Source organism: Protomyctophum parallelum (genome assembly GCF_964188405.1).
Source record: "Protomyctophum parallelum genome assembly, chromosome: 22".
NCBI lineage: Eukaryota > Metazoa > Chordata > Actinopteri > Myctophiformes > Myctophidae > Protomyctophum > Protomyctophum parallelum.
In genome coordinates, this window is record NC_139714.1 from 13,441,687 (window position 1) to 13,457,674 (window position 15,988).

Consider the following 15,988-nt stretch of genomic DNA (forward strand, 5'->3'; position numbering starts at 1 on the left):
TGTGCGTGTTGTGTGTGTGTGTGTGTGTGTGTGTGAGAGTCAGGCAGAAACCTCTCCACGTGTTGTGAGCTTTAAGATAAGTTATTTTTCATTTTAAAGCAGCATATGTTTTTTCCTCATCTACCCTGGATTTGAACCCGGTTTCCTGCACAAGCGCTGAAATTCTTTGCGTTTGTGTGTGCATGAATTCCTCTCTTTCTCTTGCTGTGTTGCCAGTTTTGCAAGAGAAACAAGTGGCCAGGTCTAGGTCAAGCACAAATGAAAATAGCTGATCTATACAAGCTCACAGCGACACATTGTGAGGTTGTATACATCTGTTAATTAAAAACACATACAATATTTTGAATATTCTTTAAACATTTTAATTAAAAAAAGGCTGTGGACAATTACATATTAATCTGGGGTTCCTTGACGTGAAGAAATGTGGGAACCACTGGTTTAAACAACATTAGGAAGCAAGCCCAAATAAGCAACTATACTGTACACTTTAGAATCAAGCCCAAAAAAAACCCCAACCAGCAACTACCAATATTTTATTGGTAGTTAAGTGACTTTACAGGGGAGAAAAAGTCGGTTTGTGGATTTCCAACCCGGCAAGTGACGATAACATTCGTGTTCATTATATGCATGTTCGGAGTGCGTGCCTAAATCATTAATTCAACGCGGTGCGTGCCGCTAAAACCGCCAGCCAATAATCCACCGACCTCGGATCATAAGGGTTAATTAAAAGCAAATTACAACCTCATTAAGCCTGTGAAACACCTGCCTTTTTTCCTCTCCCAGAAACAACAAGTTCAAAGACAATCGTTAAGGCGTCGCTAACCAACGTGCTCATAACCAAGTGACCGTATTTACGCTTTGTCGTCACACACACACAATAGGTATGGGATTCAGACCTTATTATCCCATGGGTCAATACTTACGTTGGTGTGAGTTAATTGGAAACGTAAGCACACAAATACGCATGCCGGGGCTCCGCCTACACATGTGACTATTTTCAGCTCAAGACCCACAAAAGAAATGTGATGTTTGCCAGGGACCCAAACTAATGAAAATAACAATGCGTCACTTCACACCGCATTGTGAGCTTGTATAGATATTTTCATTGCTGCAATTTTTTTTATGTTTCTTTGATTTGACTTCATGAAATTACTGGGCAAAGAAATTATTGAATTTAGTTTTGAATTAATTTAATGTTTAGCTTTTTTGGGAATGTTTTAAAATGTGTGTGTCCGTGTGTGTCCGTGACCCACGAAAGGGTCCTGACCCCCTGTTTGGGAAACAGCGCTCTATGACGTCCAAAAAGTCAAATAATGACTGAGATATCGCCCCCCCAGACCAATATATCCGTCAGTTCCTATAAAGCACGGTGTGAAGGGTTGGCGAGTGTGTGTGTGGGGGAGAAGGAAAACACTGTGTGTGTGTGTGTGTGTGTGTGTGTGTGTGTGTGTGTGTGTGTGTGTGTGTGTGTGTGTGTGTGTGTGTGTGTGTGTCACAAAAAAGTGGAGAGGAGAGGAGAGGAGAGGAGAGGAGAGGAGAGGAGAGGAGAGGAGAGGAGAGGAGAGGAGAGGAGAGGAGAGGAGAGGAGAGGAGAGGAGAGGAGAGGAGGGGAGGGGAGGGGAGAGGAGGGGAGAGGAGAGGAGAGGAGAGGAGAGACATGCACCCTAACCAGAGAGTAGCTTGTCCTTTGCAGCAGAGAAGCCTAATTACACTAGGCTCTGCTTTGAGGGGAATAGGACCGCTTGCCAATACTGATTGATAATTCACACAGCCTAAGCTGTCGCTGGGAATAGGGATAGGGGGAGATGAAACGCCTTAATTTTGCCGCCTGCCACCGCCCTCTTTGATGTGCAGTCAAGAGCCGGTACACGCCAAGAAGTGCACGTTGCCAGATGGAAGCGCCGCGGCTCTGAAAGGTACCTCTCAACTCGTTTAATACGCGGTATGTACGGTACAAGAGCCTCATACAGCTATACAACAGTGCCGTACATGAAACCCCCCCCCCATCTCCCCCAACCTTGATGGATGTTTGTCTTCTCTCTGGTCAAACATTTCTCCAGCGTGTTTCCAGCACAGGAGAAAGATTAGTCTCTGTCTCTAGCTCTCTCTCTCTGGAGGATCAAGGCTGTACAGTATATAGGCAGCAGCTGTGTTAGCGGTATGTACCACCTCTGACAGCTGAGTTAATTCACTGTCTTAAGACTACCGTTCACACTGGCGGTGTACAATACAAAGATATAGGCTAGCGTTCTTTTTCAATGGGCGCCAGCAGCGACGTGAGGACACATCAGACAAAGATAAAAGCTTCAGCATGCTCCCCGTGACGTCATGTGGCAGCCACAGTGGGCACCCTTCACTTCACACGAGTGTGATATCTCCCTCCCCGATACAGATTCCGATAGCATATCGGTCAATACCGAGTCCTGATCCAAAATCAGTGTGGAATTTAAAAATCACACCCGTGTGAAGTGAGAGGCACTCTTACATCATCGTACATCATCATGACGTAAAATAGACAAAATGTCTACATTTGCTCAGACACTGTGACGTGAAATTGTTCGTTCATCGTCAATGGGAATTTAATGTTTGTGTAGGACAAAGTTTGTGCACACACCAAATGCTGGATCTAGGAGGGGCCCTCAAAAATCACACCCGTGTGAAGTGAGGGGCGCTCTTATCATCATACATCATCATACACCATCTCATTCCAGCCAATCACAATTTGCGTCCTCTCACTTTAGTGTTTGTGTTACGCAATGTTTTGTGTTTACGCAAACACTCAAAGCTGGCCATTCATTGTCAATGGCATGCAATGGTTGTGTTATAACACAATGTTTGTGTGTGCACAGACCCTCAAAGCTGGACATGCATAGGCAGGGCTAGCACCCCTCAAAAATAAACTAGGACCGTAGACTCAAAGTGGGGTCCAGGGACCAGGGTTCTGCATGGGGCATATTTTTTAAATAAATAAACAAGTTAATATGGACCCAGTGAGGGGCAGAACTCACCTCTGGCTTCTTAACTCGTCCCTCCTGGAAGGAGCAGGTTGAGGGTCGTGGGTGCAGTCATGTCTGTACTTACACCAGTGACACTGGTACGGACTGCTGACGCACGACAAGCACCTGTGGGCGACACACGTATACCCAAAGCATTAAATACACACATCCTTATTATTTTAACTGTTTAACTTGATTATAATATATATATTATATATACTACATAAATATAGGTTACATGCATTGACTGCATGCACATTTCTAGGTTAAAATATCTACAATTGCATTGACTGCACATTGTTAGAGTCTAGTTTCTGATATATAATGTCTAATGTATTGTTGATTTGTTATGAGGTTTAGTTTTAGTTTTTGTCTTTTGTGGAGGACCACAATTGGGGGGGAAAAAAGCCCCCTGGCACCAAATAAAACCAATCAATCAATCAATCAATCAATCAGTTAGGCGCTTCTGGAAAACCGCTATATGCTAAATCTGAACGACCGACACGATCAGTGACGTGCATAGTTTGATGTGTTCATCCGTGCAGAGACATGCATTCTATATATTTCGATAATTTACTTTTCCTTCGGGGGGAAAAAATACCAATAATAAGGAAGGATGGGAGACGTACGACTTGTGGACGCTGCAGTTTGTAGAAGACGAAGCTGGTGTTGACGAATGCCAGACCCGTCTCCTTGGACTTGAGGTAGAGCTGCACTATCTGATGGTCACCTGGTGGACAGAGTAGGCATTACATCAGTTGGACAGAAAAACAAACAAAAACTATTTTACTCTGCAAGGCAAAGTCCATGAATGAACATCATACTATAATTCTAACAATGTCTGTCTGTCTGTCTGTCTGTCAGAAACAAACACTTATCTCCTCATTGCCTGCACCAATCACTCCCACACAGGCATTGACCATATGAATATTGAGGTCTTAACGGAGCCCTTTTTTCGATTTGACACATTAATTATTAATAATTAATTTATTAGTGAATTGGGCGCAGTACCCCCCGCGGCCACTGAACAACTCATCTCCCCGCAAATCACGTGTCACCAGTGAAATGCATGTTGGGACGGACACACATTAATACTGGGACACAGTTTCCGGCGCAACATTCCCCTTGCATTCTCGCATCAGACCTATGCATCAGACCCACACGAGGAAAACAACTCGGACGTCACACCTGGTCACTGACGACTGCGCGTCACGCAGTTACAGATCTCATCTTTCCTGCACCTAATGTGGAGCATTGAACAGCACGGCCACGATCACAACGGAATGATTATCTATCGGGGGTGGCTCTGTTGGATCAGAACATATCAATAATTTAAGCCACCACTCGACGAAGGGAAACAGAGCGCAGGCACCATTGTGGCAGACAGGCAGCTATTACACATGGCGCATAGCCTACTACGGTTATTTAACCACTTTGCAATGCAATGTTTGAACGTCACTTCATATTATAACTTCAAACCAAACGCGAGTGACACGCCTGGTCACTGACGACGCGCGTCGCGCAGACTACAGATCTCATCTTTCCTGCACCTAATGTGAAACATTGAACAGCACGGCCACGATCACAACGGAATGATTATCTATCGGGGTGGCTCTGTTGGATCAGAACATATCAATAATTTAAGCCACCACTCGACGGAAGGGAAACAGAGCGCAGGCACCATTGTGGCAGACAGGCAGCTATTAAACATGGCGCATAGCCTACTACGGTTATTAACCACTTTGCAATGCAATGTTTGAACGTCACTTCATATTATAACTTCAAACCAAACGTGGGTGACACGCCTGGTCACTGACGACGCGCGTCGCGCAGACTACAGATCTCATCTTTCCTGCACCTAATGTGAAACATTGAACAGCACGGCCACGATCACAACGGAATGATTATCTATCGGGGTGGCTCTGTTGGATCAGAACATATCAATAATTTAAGCCACCACTCGACGGAAGGGAAACACACATCCCGTAAAATACAATGATAAAATACATACAGACAGATGCAATGACTATAACGTTTGGCTGCCCTGTCAACACCACTTGAGTACTTAGGAACGAAACATTCCTAAATCACAAAAAACGTCTCATTCTCATCCTGATTAGATAAAGCACAAAAAACTGCAACTTGATTTGAAGCCCAAAAAGCCAACCTCCGACTTTAATACAGTAGATTATATGCATCTCTATGGGCAGCAGACGGTCAGCTGAGCGGTTAGGGACCGTCTACAAAGTGCAACACCGAAAGTGAAAATATTCAATAGCTTTATTTCTATGCAGAATATTACCAACAAATATACATCACACATCAATGGTGTACTTATGATTGTACTGCATCATTTTCTTGCAAAAGAAACTACAGTAGCCTACTAATTAGCCTACTTTTGTGCCCAACCTAACTTCCCAAGACCATCTGTAAACAATTCCCCGTTCCCCCCTATCAGTAATGTGATCTATTACAACACATCACCCACACTGAACATCATTTGCTGTTCATATATTCAGAACGGGTAAGGAATAGTGAGATAAACAGAGTAAAAAAATAATGTAATGATGGCTGTTCTTAAGGGACTATTCTTTAACGGGATATTTCACATTCAAACTGGCTTGATTCAGTATTTAGATATCTGATATTTGTATCAGTAACTCCATTATAACCATGATAGATTCATGGAAAAACCCTGCCCTTGGTGACTCATTCTACCCTCCACGCGAGGGGGGCATGTTTTATCATATTACCATAAAAAAAGACAAACTGAATTACTGAATTAGATGACAATATCAGTTACAAGAACCAGGGTGGTTAAAATGGAGCTTGCAGTTACAATGGGTTCATATATAAAGGGGACGTGTCTGATACATTATTAAGTATATGTAAATACTGAATCAAGCAACATAAAAAGGCGAAAGGGCCTTTCTGTGTGGAGTTTGCATGATCTCCCCGTGTCTCCTATAGGTATAGGTAGTACTAGTACCCCCACAAAAAACATGCAGTGATCCTGGTCTGCCGGGCTGCCTGATGAGGGGGAAAGGAGCTGGTGTTGTCTGCTTCAAATAACTTTATTGACATTGTCAACACCACCCCATGTTCTAAATGTCTCCTCCGCCCTCTGCACATGTAGTTACAATGTATTAACTATAGCAGAATGGTTTAAAATAAGAAGTTCTATCCGTGCATGGCAACAAGCTACAGGTTCTTAACCTGTCGCACAGGAAAAGAAAGCTTCTAACGAACAGATGTTCAGTCTCTTCTGAAAGGCAATGTGTGCGCACACACACACACACACACACGTACACGCACGTGCACACGCACGCACACCCGCACGTGCACACACTGATCAATCCCCATGAGTTAAAAGTCTTAAAAGACTGTCTGCCAACTGAACAAGGGGATTGAAAATACCATGTCTGTGTATGCACGGTGTGTGTATGCACAGTGAATGAGTGTGTGTGTGTGTGTGTGTGTGTGTGTGTGCGGTGTGCGTGCATGCACGTGTGCATCCTTAAGTGCATCTGAGTGTCTACTGTACACGGTGTGTCCCTTTGTCTGCTCTAATGAAGGAATTCATGTTTAATTCAACAGAACATTCACATATCTAACCACTCCTCCCTCTAGTTACAGCTCTCTCTCTCTCTCTCTCTCTCCTCTCTCTCTCTCTCTCTCTCTCTCTCTCTCTCTCTCGTCTCTCTCTCTCTCCTCTCTCTCATCTCTCTCTCTCTCTCTCTCTCTCTCTCTCTCTCTCTCTCTCTCTCTCTCTCTCTCTCTCTCTCTCTCTCTCTCTCTCTCTCTCTCTCTCTCTCTCTCTCTCTCTCGTCTCTCTCTCTCTCTCTCTCTCTCTCTCTCTCTCTCTCTCGTTCATCAATCATTGTAAAGCTCTGGTGACAATGGCTCTGTGTCCTAATTACCTGAATGTTACCTTGAAGCTGCCTTATACCTCTTGTCTTCTTTCCTCGACTAATGAGTGTGTCCCTGTGTGTACGTGTGTATGCGTGCGACATGTGTGCGTCTCACTATGCGCGTGGGATATTTTTGGGTCCCCACACGCATGGTATTAAACTGTCAAAGTTGACCTTGCGGGATCATTAATTCATGGCTAAGAATGATTGGTGGAGCAAAAGTCAGGGTTATTAACAGATTCAGGCTGGGATCAGGTATTCCGGGATTAGGTTTAAAGGCCTGATAGGTTTAAAGGCATATATTACATGGGTCACTGGACGTGATGCATGTACAGTACAGTTTGGTTAATCGAACTAAACGATTTAAAGGAGTTGTTCACCCAAACAATGACTTATTTACTATCAATTACTCACGCCATGAAGCCTGGAATTCATGGAGAACGTTTTGTGTTTGTCGGATTCCTCAGCTAATAATTTAGTCTCCTATAGAGCGTCACAGTCCCGCCCCCTTTCATGACGACGCCAGGCCCAGAAAATAATTCCCAATGCATTTTTTCCCATAGACATTTCAAAAAGTATTTATTTTAAGACCCTTTAAGCGTCGTACAAAGCCAACTCGATAATAAACACAATATTTTGGACCAAACAAATAATTACAAAGAAGCCCTGAAAAATTGTGTTTGTTGTCATGATTTCTCACAACTCGAGTTGAGAGGCTTAAAAGTTCTTTAAATAAATACTTTTTGAAATGTCTATGAGGAAAATGAACGGGGAATCATTTCCTGGGCCCTGGTAGGGGGCGGGACTGCGACGAGACATTAGCATCATTCCGCTGGTCATCAAATGATTTGCTCAGGAATGCGACAAAAACGAAAAACATCTGGCTGAAATCAAGGCTCCATGGTGTGTGTAATCGATAGACAATACGTCAAGTTTTGGGTGAACCAACTACACCTTTAATCAATAGTGAGAAATAATCAATTTGAACAAAATAATCAAATTTGGGAGAAACAAATTTAAGTTACAATTTCTTGTAGGTGTGCCATTTTTTTGGCCAAGTTCTGAGAGATGTTATAGGGTTCAAATAGAATTACTGTAATCAACTATATTAACTGTATTAACTGTAATTAAAGGCATTGGAAATTAAATAAAAAAAATATTTTCAGGATTCCAATAGAAAAATAGTGAACAATACAAAACGTTGCCGCACAGTGACGCATTCGTGAGAGCTTGTAGATCGGCTGTTTTTGTGGCCCTCTGGAGTGAGTGTGGAAATATTGTGGCCCTCTCCATCATCAAAGTTGCCCACCCCTGCTCCAGTGCATGGACAGTTAGTGTACACGCAGTACGCATTGTCACAATTATCTAGAAGGCCTGTGGATATCCATTATCCGTGCGTAAATGAGCTGGTGCATGGTGATGCAATTCACATCATGCGACACTCACAGCCACGCAGGCCCTGTGTGAGTGTGTGTGTGTGTGTGTGTGTGTGTGTGTGTGTGTGTGTGTGTGTGTGTGTGTGTGTGTGTGCGTGTGTGGTGCCCGGCAGGTCTTCTCTCTACTGTAATTTCATGGTGGCCTGAGTCCCTCCACCTCTCTATTACAGTCTATAAAGTTATCATTATTCATGCAGCGCTGCCTGAGCGCCAGCGGCCGCATGCGTGCAGTCTGCAGCCACACCGTCATCTACTGTAATCACTCACTTTATATTATCGCTGCTGTCAGGGAGAAAAGCTTGTGCTGGATGTCTATAGTTCAAGTTTTTGCTTCCATGAATTAATGCCCAACTGCGTCATACACCATACGGCATACGGTGTCACACAAACGTAGCAAAGAAATAGCAGAGACTTTTTGACACAATCTAAATGTCTCAATAGAAGAGCGGGGAGACAAAATACAACCCTATCCCAATTGTATTTGTAAATTATATTGTATTAACATACTCCACCATACATGTATTCACAACAAGGGTCTGTCTGTGGCCTTTTTATATATTATATACAGTACATACCAATGAAAGCAATTAACAAGAGCTTGTGACTTGTGATGATTACAATGGATCCATTAAAACAGAGGTTATTTATTTTAAAATAACGCTTTATTTCCTCCAAAGTAACGTTTTATTTAAAAAGGAAATCACGCAGCTGCAGCGATTATGCTCCTATTTCCACAGTGAGATGATAAAACAACCGTCGACAAAACAATCTGTGAGTCACTAAGCACAGAAGCTGACAAGCAAACACAAGATGTAGATACAGTATTGTCGCTGTCGCTTTTTGTTTGTTTTTTGTAAATTACTGTGTCACACAAAAGCTGAAAGCATCAGGTGTAGCAAATTCGCCAGCTGGAAACATGGCACAAAGTGACGCACTTTGAGCTTGTAGACTTGCTGCTTTTGATGCTACTGAATTAGAATCATGCATTTTGGACAATATATTTCCACACAGAGTCAGACAGAGACCTTATTAGATACATCTCCATATTCTCTCCTATTGAGTGAGGTGTTCTTATCTCCAGGATGGTGTCTTCATTATGCCGACATGAGAAGCCATCAGAAGCAGGGCAGTACAGATTGGGGGGGGGGGGGTCAATTAGACTGGGCGTAACCAAGCGCAGATAAGAGATGAGAGGATGAAAATATTTCTCTCTCTCTCTCTCTCTCTCTCAGACCCAATGAATATTGTCACAAATACTCCACCTTCTTTTGTCCCATGAAAGGTGTGGTAATGGTGACATGCTAATAGGGACATTTCTATAGAACATTGATTCCCAAACTATTTTTCAGGAAAAGTGTATGGCCCTCATTTATCAACCGTGCTTACGCCAAAATATGGGTGCACGCCGAAATTACCGACATTTTCGGCATTTAACATTTCCGGCAAAGCTTGAAATTGAACTTGACAACGTTCAAAACTCACGTCTGCTCGGGAGCTGGCGTACGCTTTGTCCTCACTTGTTTTTCTGTCGTAGAACGGAGCATTGTTTGACCAGCTGAGAGGCTGCCAAAGGCATCGAAACATGTATTCACTCCTAAAATGTTAATATAAAACTGTATATGGGCTACATGTAAAAAAAAGAAAAAGAAAAGAGGAATAGACCTACAAGATGTGTCTTTGTATCATATGAAATTTGTAGGAGCTTTCCAACTTTACAATTAAAATCGCGCTTGATTTAAGCCATTTAAACAGTGTTTTGCATGAGCGCATACATGCAAGGATTTGGGCTGTCTGTGCTGGAATATTTCCATGACGTTGGAAAGTAGCCTATAGTGCAGTGCTGCAGCGGAGAGTCCCAACATGCATGGGTAGCCTATATACTGTAGCCTAATCTACAGCAGGCCAATGTCTTTCTGGAGTTACGGTATGTGCAATCTCCTCCTCGTTTAATAAACCTGACGCGTCGCTCGAATGCCAAATGTACCGTGCCAGCGCAAGTGGGAAACGCATCGGAGATAGGTATACCACTGTGGTATACCACTCCACCAGTGCCAGCCACATGGGCTACGGTTTTAGCTGCACATTCATATATTGACAGTTGACTGCCCATGGCCACTGCAGCGATAGTGACTGCGAGGCAATCTAAATAGACTGTCGAACGTGCATGGTCAGTTGGTCACGGTGTCACGGACAGACAGACAGGACAGGAGGAGCAGTCAAAACAGCAGCATGTGTGTGTGTGTGTGTGTGTGTGTGTGTGTGTGTGTGTGTGTGTGTGTGTGTGTGTGTGTGTGCGCGCGCATTCCTATTTGTTATGTAATTCATGGTTCACAGGTTCAGGTTTTCGTTCACTAATATATCTTGTTGTATATTAAATTACTGTACTCTGATTGTATACTTCAAACAGCAGGATCGGGTGTGTAACCATGATACATGTCTTTACCTAGTGGTGGAAAGTAACTAAGTACATTTACTAAGTTTTGAGGTATTTGTACTTTACTTGAGTATTTCCATTGTCCATTACTTTTACTTCTACTCCACTACATCTCGGAGGCAAATATTGTATACTTTTACTCCACTACATTTATTTGAAAACATTAGTTACTACTAGTTACTTTGATTATTATTACAAAACATACATTACACGTATATACATTTCAGCCATTTGAAAATAACTATCAAAATATTTGTATACATTTGAAAACTTTAAATGGGACATTCTGCATAAGTGAGTACTTTCTACGTTTTGGTACTTTAAGTACATTTTGATGCTTGTACTTTTACTCAAGTAAATTTTGAATTCCAGACTTTTACTCGCAATGGAGTATTTCTATATTACACTTATTACCGTATTGATACTACTTTTACTAAAGTACTTTTTCCACCTACATGCTGCCTTATTTACCTTTGTCCACGATGATGCGCGGGACCTCCTTCTCAGCAGGAGAGAAGCACTTGATGCGGTTGCCCTCCACCAGGCCGTCCATCTCCGCCAGGTCCTCAAACGTACAGTTCACACCGGCCGAGAGCTCTGGGACGTTGTGAGCCTCCAGCACCAGCTAGAGAGAGAGAGAGAGAGAGAGAGAGAGAGAGAGAGAGAGAGAGTGAGAGAGAGAGAGAGAGAGAGAGAGTGTCAGGAGGTGGTTTCCAAGTAGGAAATGCGAGGAAGTCAGAATCTTGAAGTGGAAGTTTAATTAGACAGAGAGGTTTGCAAGAGAGCAACACTATCAAACAAACAGACATTGAAACCCAGGATACAAGACAATAATCCAACAGAGAACACAACCAAACACAGGGCTTGAATAGGCACACGATTAACAGGACACAGGTGAACTCAAATCAAATCAACACAAGGATTGGCTGAGGGGAAAACAAGACACAGGTGAAACAAAGAACCAAAGATCAGGGAAGGTGAGACAAGGCAGGAAACTATACTACAAAGGAGGACAGGAAACACAAAAGCATCATCAAAAGCATCATCAAAAGCATCATTACTTCAAAATAAGTCTCAAGAACAACATACACAACACACAGAAGGCAGATCCTGACAGAGAGAGAGAGAGAGAGAGAGAGAGAGAGAGAGAGAGATCACATTTATTTTATAAGAAATCATGGCCCTTTTGAACATGACGACACGTCGACACCATACCAAAATAAATAAAAAATCAGTTAAAACCTACTTGTAACACGTAGTTAAAAAGTGAAACCAACTGTTCCTCCACAACAGAACTGCTTGTGAATGAGGGGCACTCCTGTTAAGGTATTTTACCTTAACATCATTCATGAGTAGATAAAGTTCACTCTGATTCTGGCCTTTATCTGCATGGCAAATGCCCCTCCCCTGAAACATGGATTTGACACTTGAGCTTGGAGCTTCTAGATCAGCTATTTTCAAATGGCCAAAATGTATATAGTGGCTGAAGTGGTTACTGTATATTTTCTAATAATAATCCAAATCTACAAAGTAACTAGTAACAAAAAAAATTAGTGTAGTAAAAGTACAATATTTGGATCTGAGGTGTAGTGGGGCAGAACTTAAACGTATGCAATTGGAAACTGATAATACTCTTGCAAACATACTAAGTTATACTTTCAACCACTGCTGGTGGTGAGCAGGGAGAGGGGGATAAAAAGAAGAAGAAAAAATAATGCAGATTTTTCTCTCTCCTGGTCTGAAAATGTGCTGTGTAAGCTGCACGCTCCCTCACTCTCTGCTGTCGTGTGACTTTAGAAGGGGGGGGGGGGGAGAGCTTCTCCTTGAACAAGGAGAAAATAAAACACCGTGCTAGAGGAGGGGAGGGGGACGGGAGGGGCTTGGGGTTGTATTGATGGGGGAAAAGGGGAAAAAAGCGCGCATCTGCAGCAGCGGGGATCTGGTCTGGGTGTCGGCATGCATTCATTCCAATGGTGCACGTGTGACGCACTGCACGCTTCTTCAGAGAGGAGACGAGACGAGACGAGAGGAGAGGAGGGGAAGAACGGCTGACCTGAGCTGTTTTTATATTGGCTGTTTAATGAAAAGAAGGAAAGCCACGACTCCCGACATCACACGCACAGAGCCTCCCATTAAAGATGGACAATACGTGGCCAAGTCTCTCCTCACTCTCACACTCTCTTAACCCCGCACCCCGCATCCCCCTCTCTCACGGCCTTAACGCTCTCATCCTCCATTTATTTATTTATTTTCCCCTTTAAGGAACGGAACGAACGCCGTAGCCAGCCTAGAGGTTCTTCAATTACGTTGGAAGCCAGTCACTGCGGCAGGGCCGCACGAATATGAAGATAAGAGCGCGCGCACGAACACACGCGCGTGCACGCCCTCCACCCGGTTCATAGAATGCAGCGTACCTAATGCTAGAGGATATGTGATGATGATCGGGTCGCTGTGTTTTTTTATTGCGTTGCCATGGTGAAATGAAAAAAGGAAAAAAAAGAAGGAAAATAAAAAAGAAACACAATTGTGTCGAATATTATTCAAATGTGGCGAAGCCGCCATCTCATCTCATCCCCTCAATCACAGAACAGGGCCAGATAAGTCGGCTAGACTGATATGCACTGATATGATGAATGGGTTGCACGCATTGGAGGTGTTGCTCTGTTAGTGAATGTAAATTACAGCATAAAGTGGTGTGAAACCGTGGCTGCCGCGCGGCGCTCCGCTGTTTCAACCAGATGCTTGATGATGTGACTCACACGCTCCCTCTCGTCACATCGTGGGGAACATTTGCATAAGATAAACGGCCCCTGTACTGCAAAAGAGACCGGAAGGAAAATGGTAAATATGATATAATTATGTGCTCTGTCTGGTAACCTAATTCATGGTGACCAAATTTGTTTTAAGAAAGTAACAATGTTACATGTATTATCTAGAGTCTAGATAATAGATTCTAGACCTAGACCTATACCTGACTAGACCTGACTACTTACTAATAATTGTCTCCACCAGGCTGAAGGCATGGGGACTCGGGGAGAGAGTATGTTTTGCACTCCGTCCGTGTGTGTGTGTGCGTCCGTCCATCCGGTCGATGCCACATTTTGCACACACACTCCCGCGATGCCAACGATGAATCTCTGCCCCAAACTTTCCAGAACGGCCTGTTATAGCGCAATCAGGAGGCCGACTTTTGTAAAAAACTTTTTTTTACAAAAGTACTTTTCCACTGTCAGTTGATGCTTCATGAACAATAATATTGTTCATGAGTAAAATATTATATTGAGTAAATATTATTATGAGTAAAATCGCCGGGTTGGTTTGTCTTTTTCTGGAACACAGTTCTTATGTCACTTATATGCCACGAATCACGATGCATTCTATTGAATTCCAAAAGGAAAAATAATGCTGTGACCCAGGGCGATATAGCGCCCTCTAGCGGCAGTGATGTCAGACTTCAGTTCACTATGTGACAACCAAGCAGGCTGTTATGTTAGGCAGAAAGTAGTCAAAACTTAACTAAACTTAACAAACAACCTTTTGTGTAAAAAAACCCATCTATTTCATAATTAAACTGAAATCCGTTTTACCCATTTTACAGTTTGACATAATGATGATGATGATTGTTTATTTATTTCCGTGTCCTGCACACAATGTGCCCAACCCTCATGGGTGTATAAGACACCATTTCACAATTGCATTTACAGCATGTTTTACATTACATAATTCATGCATTTACAGCATGTTTACATTACATAATTCATTATATTACAACTCAGATTCATACAGAGTACTCTGTCTTCTTTCCCAAGCTTGAAAAATAAAATCTGCCACAACAAAAGTCCCTTTGGCAAAACATATCTCCATTTTTACATAGTCATTTAAATCTAGGAAATCCCCAGATATAAGAAGATCTTATTAACCAAAATATCCCTTAAGTCGTCATATTTGGAGCAATAAAACAAAAAGTGAACTTCATTTTCAATGTCATCAAGATAACAGAACAGGCAAGATTTCTCTTCTTCAGGAGTGGCATTAAACCTGCCAGTCTCCAGTGCTAATGGTAATGTTCCTGACCTTATTTGTGCACAGAAAGATAGTTGTCTTTTGTTTAAATTATACTTCACATAAGGTTCTACGGTATATAATATATACCGTAGAACTAGTAGAGCTAGTATAATTTAAACAAAGGACATATTATGTCCTTTATAAGGCAGTAGGTTCTCAACTTAGGTTTATACCATAGGTCCCTACACCAGTTTTCTTTATATCTGGAGAACATTGTATTTCTAATTTGATGAACATTACATTGTAATCTATTTTGAAAAATAAAAAACAAATCATTTGAATAAAATAAACTTAAAATAGACGTGAGTCTCTCCTGAGACAACTTCACAAGTCTATTCCATAGTCGTACCATTTCACATTTGTGATGCTTGATGCTCACATAATGAATTACTGTACGTGTGATTCTATTTTACTACTATTTTACTACTTATAATTAATGAGCTGGTTATGTAGGTTAAAAATAGATAGGAACACAGGAATAGCAAATTAAATTGAACCAGATATCTCTATAAATCAAGCTTACAAAACAAACACCAGGGGACATGAAGCCAAAAGATCAAAATGAATGATTGTTTTTTCTCAAAAAAGAAAAAGAGGCTGGTTTCAAAGGCTAAATGTGAGTCTAGGACTCCAGGGGAAGACCTCAGACTCATCCCTTCAGACAAATATTGAATAACGCAAAGGGTCAAGGGTCTGCCGGAGGGCATGGATGGGATGTGTGCCCCCTGTACCACATCTGGGTGATGCCCGCTTACAGGGAAAAGGTTAAACACTCTCCAAAGGCAACACACACGCACACACACACACACACACACACACACACACATGGAGGGCACATGCACGCACAGACACACACAGAGGACAAATGCACGCACACGCATACATGAACACACACTTACTGTAGATGTGTGCGCATACACATGTGGAGGGACAGAGACATGCAGGAAACACACGCACACACACGCACACGCACACGCACACGCACACACACACACACACACACACACACACACACACACACACACACACACACACACACACACACACACACACAGAGAGAGAGAGACTCCATGAATATCATTAGAGGAAGTGTATCTCTGGGTAAACCAAACATGCTCTGCTGTGACACGCAGTCACCCAGGCTTG

General features: G+C 42.6%; 1 protein-coding gene across 1 annotated transcript in view; it reads right to left on the reverse strand.

Annotated features, from left to right (window-relative positions):
* The window catches only part of plxna4 (plexin A4), a 345,542-nt gene that overhangs the window by 85,299 nt on the left and 244,255 nt on the right, over positions 1-15,988 (reverse strand). The window contains 5 exon segments of the mRNA XM_083757955.1: positions 3,009-3,049; positions 3,052-3,122; positions 3,626-3,645; positions 3,647-3,726; positions 11,249-11,402. Of these exon segments, the coding sequence (XP_083614081.1) occupies positions 3,009-3,049; positions 3,052-3,122; positions 3,626-3,645; positions 3,647-3,726; positions 11,249-11,402 (366 nt within the window).